At 40.2% G+C, this 11,203-nt stretch overlaps 2 protein-coding genes across 5 annotated transcripts; both read left to right on the top strand.

The window, feature by feature from the left end:
• The first annotated feature begins 2,856 nt into the window (after positions 1 to 2,856).
• On the top strand, positions 2,857 to 8,056 carry LOC101775081 (putative disease resistance protein RGA3). Of its 4 annotated transcripts, none has more exons than XM_012848453.2 (6): positions 2,857 to 2,964; positions 3,067 to 3,270; positions 3,377 to 3,564; positions 3,685 to 3,909; positions 4,332 to 7,491; positions 7,622 to 8,056. In XM_012848453.2, exon 5 carries the CDS (start codon positions 4,379 to 4,381, stop codon positions 7,445 to 7,447), a length of 3,069 nt encoding a protein of 1,022 aa, XP_012703907.1. In that variant the 5' UTR covers positions 2,857 to 2,964; positions 3,067 to 3,270; positions 3,377 to 3,564; positions 3,685 to 3,909; positions 4,332 to 4,378; the 3' UTR covers positions 7,448 to 7,491; positions 7,622 to 8,056. The 4 variants fall into 4 exon arrangements, with proteins under 4 accessions (XP_012703907.1, XP_022684742.1, XP_022684740.1 ...); XM_022829007.1 differs by having other exon boundaries at positions 7,590 to 7,625; XM_022829005.1 differs by lacking the exon at positions 7,622 to 8,056 and having other exon boundaries at positions 3,687 to 3,909; positions 4,332 to 7,583.
• Positions 8,057 to 8,676: 620 nt separating this feature from the next.
• Positions 8,677 to 9,861, top strand: LOC101772927 (ATP-dependent DNA helicase PIF1). Its single transcript, XM_004980200.1, has one exon. The coding sequence runs from the start codon at positions 8,677 to 8,679 to the stop codon at positions 9,859 to 9,861; it is 1,185 nt and encodes a 394-aa protein (XP_004980257.1).
• Positions 9,862 to 11,203: the final 1,342 nt, after the last annotated feature.

The following is an 11,203-nucleotide window of genomic DNA, read 5'->3' as shown; positions in this document are numbered from 1 at the left end:
GATAAAAGGGTTTTATCTCGGTTTATGATCACCCACAATAAAAGGACCCCATTTTATCTCGGTTTATGATCAACCAGGATAAATGGGTACTTCCAGGCGGGAATCAAAAAGTACCCTTTTATACCGTTCTACTTTATAACCGGGATAAATGGGGCCCTTCTCCTGGTTTTCATCTCTCGACTGGTTTTTGAAAATTTATTCGATTTATGTTTTCAATGGATTTCAGGAAGCAAAAAATAAGAAATTTACATATTTCAAACATGCAAAAATATATTAAATTAGCAAGTTTGTTTACAATAAGTTTTAACTAGTCATAAATTCTATACTATTATTTTTTTTGCTTCTATTTAGAAATTTATTCTATTTCCTCTCATCGGTGGAACTTGTAGGCATCGGATCTCGCCGGGTTCCGCTGGATTTTATGAAGCAAAAATTGAAACTTTACATATTTCAAATATGCAAAAATATATTTAATTAGTAATTATATTTACAATAAGTTTGAATGACTCATTAATTCTACACTAGTTATATTACCTTCTTAAATAATTATTTTACTGCATCACTATAATCTATCATTAATCCCAGAGGGCAAACAATCTATTTAGCTTCATATGTTGTGGATGACAATTCATTATTCTCGGGAAGAATCTTCTTGACAATTTTCAACATCCCCTGAAATGCTTTATTGGATACACCATTTTTGGCCTTGCATTGCATAAATTCTAGTTTGGTACCCAGCTTTTTATAGCCTCCCTGGCAATCGGGGTATAGTAATTTCTTGTGATCATCTATCATGCGCTGCAACTTTGATGCTTCCTTCTGAGTTTCGCAATCTATGTGTGCATCCCTAAGTACCTGACCGAGGTTATCAGTATGGCCATCTTCTGCAAACTCATCTTCATTAGCCTCACCCATTGTAGTATCTGCAAAAGCTTGGCCTATAGCACAGTTCGGAATGTTGTCATCATCCTCCTCCTCTTCACCATCTTCCATTACAACCCCTCTTTCGCCGTGACGGGTCCAAACAAAATAGTTAGGCGTGAAACCATATCTAAACAAGTGGTTGTGAATAGTCCCTCAAGAAGCCTTTGAATAGCACTTCTGGTTACTGCATTGGGCGCATGGATAAGAAATGAACCCGTTCTCTGGCTTGTTCGCTTTGGCCACTTCAAGAAAATTATTCATGCCAGCAATAAACACCTTGCTCCGCCTGTCCACGTTATACATCCACTGCCAGTTCATCTGCATCGTATTACGCAAGCCATCAATAAAATGGATTACAATAAAACTATCCATCACATTACTAAAATTTTATATAGAAATAAATAAATTAAAATTTCAAAAGCAAACAACATGATACACTACGACAAACTCAAATATTGCTGAAAGTTTACATAGAAATACACAAATTATTTAGCTCATATTTCATTTACAAATAACTAAACTATTAAAATTTAATATTTCCCACATAATTTACTTATTCTAAAAATGGCTAATTCCATACCTCTATCCTACAATTTATATGGCTAATTTATAAATATTAAAAACACATTTACTCTAATTTTTCCCTAATACATAAAATTGAAATAATCTCAATTCTCCCTCACATTTACTGTCCATTCTCCCTCACATTCAAACTATCCATCACATTGTAACTCAAAAATATGTATAAATACAAATCATGCTTAACAACAAACAAACTCATTTTTTCCCTCTCAAAAGTACAAAACAAAGCTTAACAACAATAAAGGAACGGAGCATGAAGTAGCTAACGTCACAACACTTTGGATGAGTGAAATCTTCATGGAAATGAGGAAAAAAAATTCAGCAGCACCTCCCCTAGGCTTGCTTCGGCGCCATGGAGAGGATGAGCTTCTCTGTCTTTGTGGAGTGGAGTGGCTCGGGCTGGAGGAGTGGAGGAGGAAGAAAGGCCTCTTGTAGATAAGATTTTATCCCGGTTAGTAAATCCAACCGGGACAAAAGCTCTAGTTGGTAACGCCAATTGGGACAAAAGCTCCAACTTTTTATCCCGGTTGGAATTACCAACCAGGAGTAACCTGGTTATCCCGGTTGGTAAATCCAGGTTATCCCGGTTGGTAAATCCAATCGGGACAAAAGGTTGGATCTTTTGTCCTGGTTGGTGGCTCCAACCGAGGGTAAAGAGTGGCGCTGTCGGTGCCCGGAAACTAGCTGTTTTAACCGAGACTAAAGGGTAGCCTGTAGTCCCGGTTGCAAAAAAGAATCAAGAGTAAAGGCGCGCTCCATTCCAGCCTATCGTGGCGCACCCCCTTTTCTATCGGACCGAAATTAAACCGAGACTAAAGTCAATTCTCTAGTAGTACAGTAGAATCTCGAGGCAACAGTTGGAACTACCAAGATGCTGACTGACCTTAGCGATTTAATTACTATATATGCATGTCATCACCAACCTAAAAGCCTATGTTTGTTCGGAACTCTGAGCCTAACCTCTGCTTCATATCACCAATCTCTGAAGCAATTTGCATAACTATTTACTGATCTAAGCAGATTGGATCTGGATGTTGACCGAAGCACATGGTTCCACATGTGCTCAGGCCAGCAGTTCACACTACCGAGGCCCTTATCTAATCTTAGAGATCCAAAGCGTTTTAGTATTTACAACTGAGGCTAAACTGGTTCATATCTTGCATGTTACAATATTTACTGATATGATCAACTAATCCTACGATTTTAAATGCACTTATTGGTTCTGTACATTAATTCTACCCAGTAGTTATCTTGAATCGATGTCCAAAACCATAAGCAGCCCAGCCTATAGGAAGCTTCCTAGCTTCTTCCACAATATTCAAACGCCCCAATAGGTGGTATAGTCTAAACGCATCAATGCAGGTGATGCAAGGAAGAGGTGCCTTTTGCTAAAAGTGCTCTCTAGTTTCCATTGACGACTCTGCTGTTGCATCCTTTCGCCGGCCTGCTCGGCTCAAGGTATGTTCTTCGATATGTAAAGCTTCCTGGCCTCCGATTAGTAAAGAAGGTTTCAGATTTTTTTTCCTTTCTGCCTTTCATAATACTTTTCTCTTCATGCAGAGATAGCAGAAGCTTTGATGCTGGACAACGTGCCCATTCCTGTTGGACCACTGATTGAAGAGATCGTGTTGGGAGAAAAACACAATTTGCATTTAGAAATATCGACTCGACCTCCATATGCAGCAGTTTAATCAGTGACTTACCAGTTGTCCCGTGTTCAGCTACTTTTTCTAGTTCTATTAGCTCTGAAAATTTTGATTTACGGTAATTCTTCTTGTCAATTACTACCTGCTAAGCCGTTCTAGTTGTGTTGATCAACAGGGCTGTCAATTAACCTTCTAAAGTTTTCTAGTGTCTCCACTTTTTGCAGGAGTTAATGTGTGATCTGTTGGTTTTCGGTGATTGTGTGGTAGTCCACTTGTTTTCTGCCAGAAAATTCATTTTCTCGATGCTCAAGTGATGCCGATAAGAGGAGGAACAGAGAGGATACTTCAGTAGGAACTGCTCCTTGCGTTTTCATCGTCCTCCTCTGTCTCTGCATCATATCCTTTCAGTTTGGTAAGCTCGAATTCAACAGTTAGTCCATAACGATTCAGATTTCATAATCTTTCCCCTCCTAGTTCATGCCTGATTTGCATGTGTTGATTACGCGCCACTTCATTTTTCTTTCTGTCACAGAGATGATTGAAGAGTGAAGAGATCCCATGCGGAACCCTGTTGATACTCCTTCCGCCTGCTGACTAGTAGCAGCAAAAGTGTAGTTGCTGCTTCAGCTGCACAATTCATGTGACACAAGGAAGATGAAGCTTTTAGCCAGGAAGTGATGTGATTGCTCTCCAATTTCCAGCTACCCCGCTGCTGATTTGTGTCCTTTAGCTCTGGTTTGCTCTGCCTCTGCTCAGGGTATGTTTTTTTGCTCTGCTTTGGTTTGCTCTGCTCATGGTTTGCATCATCATAACCATAAGTCTGCACATGGTGAATCAAACAATCATAGTACAGGTTTCTTTTGCATGATACCAAATATTTTCCCAATTTACTACATCATTTTAAAGCACAAAATAAAAGGACAGAATGCTAACTCTTTATACCTCATACCTCACTGTACTACTCATTTTTGTTAAAGAACATCATGTACCTAGTTTATTAGTTCGTGATCTATATGGAATGGCATTGTGCATAATGAAAATACAAAGGAAAACAATAATAATAAGGTGGCCCAGCATCCTGGATATTTATTAAATCACATGCCATGTGAATCTTACAGTACAAATCAATACTAATATATGTTAATCTTTGTCAAAACACATTTGCACATTCATTGCCAGCCTGACACCCGTTTGGTGGATCTCCCTCAACGTCTTTGCATTGTAACATGGCAACCATACTGGAATCTTCTGTTGGATCATGTGTTAAGAAGTTGCAAGAGATAGTTACAGAGGAGGCCATACTAATTTTAGGTGTAAAAGATGAGCTCACAGAACTGCAGAGAAGGATGGAGAGAATACATCACTTTCTTAATGATGCAGAGCAATGGAGCTCAAAGGAATCAGATGATAATAATTGTCTTGGTCAGCTAAGAGATGCTATGTATGACGGTGATGATATTATCGACTTGGCTAGATCTAAAGGAAGCAAGCTATTACCATATCATTCTCTGTCATTATCAAGCAAATCGACTACATGCAGTGGCCTTTCACCCTTCTCTTGCTTTTCTAATATCCAAACGCGTCATCAGGTTGCTGTCAAGATTACAAGCCTAAACAAAAGAATAGACAATATTTTAAAGGATAAAGGTATTTCATCTGTCCCAAATATACAACCTACTAGAAAAGATTTAGATCCGAAACTGAGAAAAACTTCCAACCTTGTTGAACCCTACCTTGTGGGTAAGGAGGTCATACATGCTACAAGAAAACTAGTGGATTTGCTACTTGAACATAAGGACAAGAGGTCTTACAAGCTTGCTATTGTTGGAACAGGAGGAGTTGGTAAGACAACACTAGCACAGAAAATATACAATGACCGAAAAATAAAAGGGTGCTTCGACAAACAAGCATGGGTTTGTATCTCAAAAGATTACTCTGAAATTACTATTCTAAAGGAGATTCTTCGAAAAATTGAAGTACAATACATGGAAGATGAGTCAATTGATGAGCTCCAAAGCAAGCTGAAATTAGCCATCAATGAGAAGAGCTTCTTTCTTGTGTTGGATGATGTCTGGGATTCTCATACATGGGCAACTCTATTGAAGATCCCAATGCATACTGCAGCCACTGGGATAATTCTATTGACATCTCGACTTGACACTGTTGCTGTAGAAATTGGAGTGGACTATAAACACCGAGTTGATTTAATGTCAGTGGACGTAGGATGTGAGTTACTTTGGAAGAGCATGGACATCAATGAAGAAAATATAGTAGAAAATCTTCGAGACTTAGCGATAGATATTGTTCGCAGATGTGGTTGTCTTCCTCTTGGAATTAAGGTTATTGCTAGAGTTTTGGCAAGCAAAGACCAAACTGAGAATGAATGGAAGAAGATTTTAAGAAAAGATGCTTGGTCCATGAGCAAACTTCATAGTGAAGTAACAAGCGCTTTATATCTAAGCTACGAAGATCTACCACACTATTTAAAGCAGTGTTTTGTGTATTTTGCCATGTTTCCAGAAGATTCAGTTATTTTGCGTGATGATTTGGTGAGGATGTGGGTGGCTGAAAGGTTCATAGATGAGCAAGATGGCCAGCTACTAGAAGATACAGCTGAAGAATACTACTATGAGTTGATATATCGAAATCTCCTCGAACCAGATTATTTAATAGCTGATCTTAGTAAATGCAGAATGCATGATCTACTAAGGCAGCTTGCTTGTCATTTATCTAGAGAGGAATGTTTTGTTGGTGACCCAGAATCAAGAACAGTTAGTGTTATGAGTAAATTTAGACGTATTTCAGTTGTCACTACGAAGGATATGGTGGTGTTACCTAGCATAGATAAGGAGCAGTATAAAGTGAGAACTTTGAGGACATCACATAAAAAGTCAACAAGAGTTGATAATACAATATTTAGAAAACTTCAATGTATTGGAGTTTTGGATTTGACTAACTCCGTTATACAAGGTATTCCAGATTGTATTGGAAGATTAATTCATCTACGGTTACTTGATCTTGATGGAAGTGACATATCTAGTCTTCCTGAGTCCATTTGTTGTCTCATAAACCTTCAGATACTAAACTTGCAGGGATGTGTTGCTTTGTATAGTCTCCCTCTAGGAATAACTCGGTTATGTAACCTGAGACGCCTTGGTCTTGCTGGATCACCAATAAATCAGGTTCCAAAAGGGATAGCTAAACTGAAGTTCCTCAATGATTTACAAGGATTTCCAGTTGGTGGTGGCAGTGATAACAGTGCTAGAATGCAAGATGGATGGAATCTAGACGAGCTGGGTCCTCTTTCCCAGCTGAGGAATCTTCGTATCATTAAGTTGGAAAGAGCATCGCCTTACAATACATATTCATTGTTACTAGACAAAAAGTTTCTCAAACAATTATATTTATATTGTACAGAACATACAGATGATCCATATTGTGAAGAAGATGTAATCAATATTGAAAGAACTTTTGAGAAGCTAATCCCTCCACGGAACATTGAAGATCTAAGTTTGAAGCGATTCTGTGGTGGGAGGTTTCCCTTCTGGCTGGGTACTGCTAGACATTTGCCTTCACTGAAATACTTGAACCTCTTTGATTGCGAATCATGTGTGCATCTTCCTGCAATCGGGCAGCTCCCCAACTTGAAATTCCTAAGAATCCAGGGAGCAACTGCGGTCACCAAGATTGGACCTGAATTTATTGGCTTCGGGGTGGGTAATTTCGGATCTCCAGAGGCAGTTGGTTTCCCCAAGCTTGAAACGTTTGTCATCGAGGATATGCCCAACTGGGAGGAGTGGACCTTTGTAGTTGAAGTAGAAGAAGCAACAGCAGCAGGTAAGGAAGGTGGAGAAGATGGAGCTGCTGCAAAGCAAAAGGGGGAAGCTCCACCTCCAAGGATACAGCTGCTGCCTCGTTTGAAGAAGCTGCATCTTTACCGCTGCCCCAAGCTGAGAGCTCTTCCACGACAGCTTGCACAGGAGGCCACCAGCTTGAAGGAGCTCCAATTAAGATACATGGACAATATTAAGGTTGTGGAGGACCTTATGTTCCTCTCTGATTTCCTTGCAATTGTGGATTGTGCAAGCCTGGAGAGGGTGTCGAATCTACCGCAAGCAAGAGAGCTGCGTGTGTGGGGCTCTCCATGCTTGACGTGTATTGAGAAGTTGGACAACCTGCAGCTGCTGTTTCTGCACGAGAGTATGCAAGAGGTCTCCTCACTGTGGCTGCCTGGGCTCCAACAGCAGTGCAGACAAGTTCATGGTGAAGATTTGGATGTCTATAATTGGACATGAGATGGCATACAACTTTCACAACAATATGGCTACTAAGATGCAAGGTGAGGACAGGCTCAGTATTTGAATTTGGTTGCATTTTACGTCTCCCCTGCCTTCAGTTTTCTCCCCTGTTCTTCTTTCCCTTTTTCTTTTATCACAGGTCATTGACTAACTGTATTCATAATGTTGCAGGTGGCTACAGTACGCTTTATGCAAGTTTAATGGTGCAGCTGATTGGGCAGTAACAACAGCGCCAACAACTTCATGGGGAAACAACTTCAGGATTTCTGGATATTGGTCTTCTGTAGGAAGCAGGACTGATGATAAAGTGCAACGATCATGCATGTTGAGCTGACGCCGGCAGGTGGGAACACCAAGAGATGAAATCAAGAACAGCTGCATCCAATGCAGCAATGCTTGCTCTAGGTTGGGCCTATGAGAACTGGGAAGGGTTTGTTCTATGTCTGTTCTTGGTTACATGCTACTGAAGGATGACTGTGATCAAGAATAAAATGTGTGCATCCTTGTGTGCTATTCTTGTGAGCATGTCTGAATAAAATATGTGCTACTTGAGTGTTTGGCTATCCTTGTGTGCATGTCTGAATAAAATGTGTGCTACTTGAGTGATGGGTTTGTATTCCTTGTAATGTCAACTTCATCTGCTGTTGCTTGCTTTCTGTTGCCATTACGAGACTGAGCTCTTGTTTTGTCACCACTGCTATTAATTTTTTGTATGATGGAAACTTGTGTTACTCGTTCCCCTGCTTGTTTCCGTAATGCAACTTATGTAAAAACAATCTAGTCTCACTGTGAGCCAATATAGTTTTTCAGTAGAAACAAGAAATGCGGGTTAGCTCTAAAAATCATATTTTGGCTGGTGCCTATGCCACTGCTCTGTCGTCAATTTGCCACCTGTCCTTTCACTGTAACGCGATTACAATTTGCTAGGTGCAATCATTTTTTTCCTGTTCATGGGACTAGATTCGAACGGAGATGGACCTGGCGGCACAGGAAAGACATTTTTGTATAGGGCACTTCTCGGAACCCTTCGCAATCAAAACAAGCTTGCCATTGCTACAGCTACATCTGGTGTCGCAGTGTCTATAATACCTGGTGGGAGGACGGCCCACTCACGTTTCAAGATACCCCTTACTCTTGAGGATGGTGGTTGTTGTAGTTTTACCAAACAGAGTGGTACTGCAAAGCTACTGCAGCAAGCATCTCTCATCATTTGGGACGAGGCGTCTATGGCAAAGAGGCAAGCTATGGAAGCCCTAGACAACAGCCTACGTGATATAATGGGCCGGCAGGATCTACCGTTCGGTGGGAAGACTGTTGTCTTTGGAGAGGATTTCAGACAAGTTCTCCCTGTTGTACGGAAAGGATCCAGGGCTCAGATAGTCGATGCTTCTCTACGGAGGTCGTATCTTTGGGAATCCATGCACCACCTTAAGCTCGTGCGCAACATGAGGGCGCAGAGTGACCCGTGGTTTGCGGAATATCTACTGCGCATTAGTGGTGGCACGGAGGAGGTTAACAGAGATGGTGATGTATGTCTTCCTGACGATATATGTGTCCCGTACTCTGGGGATTCTGAGAAAGAGCTTGACAGGTTGATTGAATGCATCTTTCCAAACCTCAATGCAAACATGACAAACAAGGACTACATCACCTCCAGAGCGATTCTATCCACACGTAATGATTGGGTGGACAATATTAATATCAAGATGATCGGCATGTTCCAGGGTGGGGAGATGGTGTACCATAGTTTCGACTCCGCAATTGATGATCTGCATAACTACTATCCGTCGGAGTTCCTTAACACATTGACTCCCAATGGGCTTCCTCCACATTTGCTAAAGCTCAAGATTGGCTGCCCAGTCATATTGCTTAGGAATATCGACCCTGCGAATGGGTTGTGCAATGGTACAAGGTTCGTGGTTCGAGGCTTCCAAAAAAATTCAATCGATGCTGAAATTGTGCTGGGACAGCATGCCGGAAAGAGGGTTTTCCTTCCTCGAATACCGTTGTGCCCCTCGGATGATGAGATGTTCCCATTCCAATTTAAGAGGAAGCAGTTCCCTATTAGGCTCAGCTTCGCCATGACGGACAACAAGTCACAGGGCCAAACTATACCAAATGTGGGTGTGTACGTGCCCGCCCCTATGTTCTCTCATGGTCAGTTATATGTTGCTATGTCTAGAGCCACAGCCAGAACGAATATCAAGATCCTCGCCCTCCCATCTAACACAGAGGCAGACGAGGAACAGACTAAAAAGAAGGAAAAGAAAACTGCTAATAAGAAAGTGAACGGTCAGGGTAATCAAAATAACAATGAACAAAAAGGTAGTTCAGAGAAGAAGAAAAGGGTACCAACAGTAGATGGCACGTATACGAAGAATATCGTATACAAGGAGGTTCTAACACCTTAGGCCAGGTAATATAATGATTATTCGTGCCTATCTTACAATTTTCATTTATTTTTTTAAAATACTTAACTCATCAATTTCATGTTTCTTTGTTCTTGGCAGTTGCTAGACTTGAATGGCATTTTCACTGTGTTTTTCTGTGGTATTGTGATGTCACACTACACTTGGCATAATGTGACAAAGAGCTCAAGAGTGACAACCAAGTAATCATACTCACTCCATAATTTATTCCACCAGTAATGTTCATAGCAAGTTAAATAAAAAGATACCAATTGATTTTCTTTGGACTTTTTTATCTACTCAGGCATGCCTTTGCAACTTTGTCCTTCATTGCTGAGATTTTCCTTTTCATGTATGTTGGTATGGATGCGTTTGATATCGAAAAGAGGGAGTTTGTCAGTGACATGTCAGTTTAATGCACTTTCTAAAACTGGCTGGTCCACAACTTGTTCAGGTACTTTTATGTTAAGAGATGTTGACAGCAATTCCAGGATTATCTTGCATTTTAAATTTGAATGCACTCAAATATCATATCGATTCTCTACTCAAATCATTTTAACACTTCATTTTTGCGTGATGGAAGGGTTACAGTTGGTCCTGATAAAGTAATAAACAACTTATTTACTTAATTCTGCTGTGTGAAAACTTTGATTTCCACTGCAAACTCTGCAATGTTTTTGGGTCTAATGATGAAATTTTGGGTATTGCATTAGATCAGGATATGTTTTGGATCCATTATTTGCCTCATAATGGTTAACTGTGTTGTGTGAAATGTTGCTGGGTCCAAATAGCAAGCACCAGTAAATAACAATATTTTTGTGAACTGTTGCAGATGTTCATCGGTGATGGAGCCAAGCTTGTTCGAGATGCTTTTCAGCTGGCCAAGGAGAAAGCCCTCTACATCATATTTTATTGATGAAATTGATGCTATTGGAACAAAGCGTTTTTCATCTATCTTCTGGCGCACGAAGCGAATGCCTGTAGGACAAGACTACCAGGCATTGTAAAACATTTTCTTTGGTGCAGCACATGCAAAAAAAATAGGATAGATGGTGGCATTTGGATGACCTGTTTTATATTTATTTCACGAATCCAATCTTGGATGATATACTTATTTCATATTTATACATGTTTTATATTTTTATTATCCTGTTGAATCCAATGTTTTGCAATATAAAAATTTTGTTGCCTGTAGCAACGCACGGGCACGATCCTAGTATGATATATAAACATAAAATAGTTGAAACAAATCCTGGTACTGCATAGTGAGTAAGTACCTTATCTTGCATTGTAGTACCACTCTGACGTCTTAACTCAATCCGTGATAGACATCCACAAAACTTGT

The sequence above is a fragment of the Setaria italica genome, chromosome VIII (genome assembly GCF_000263155.2).
Source record: "Setaria italica strain Yugu1 chromosome VIII, Setaria_italica_v2.0, whole genome shotgun sequence".
NCBI classification, from domain to species: Eukaryota; Viridiplantae; Streptophyta; class Magnoliopsida; order Poales; family Poaceae; genus Setaria; species Setaria italica.
Note: the sequence above shows the minus strand (reverse complement) of the source record. Positions and strands in the feature narration are given on the sequence as shown.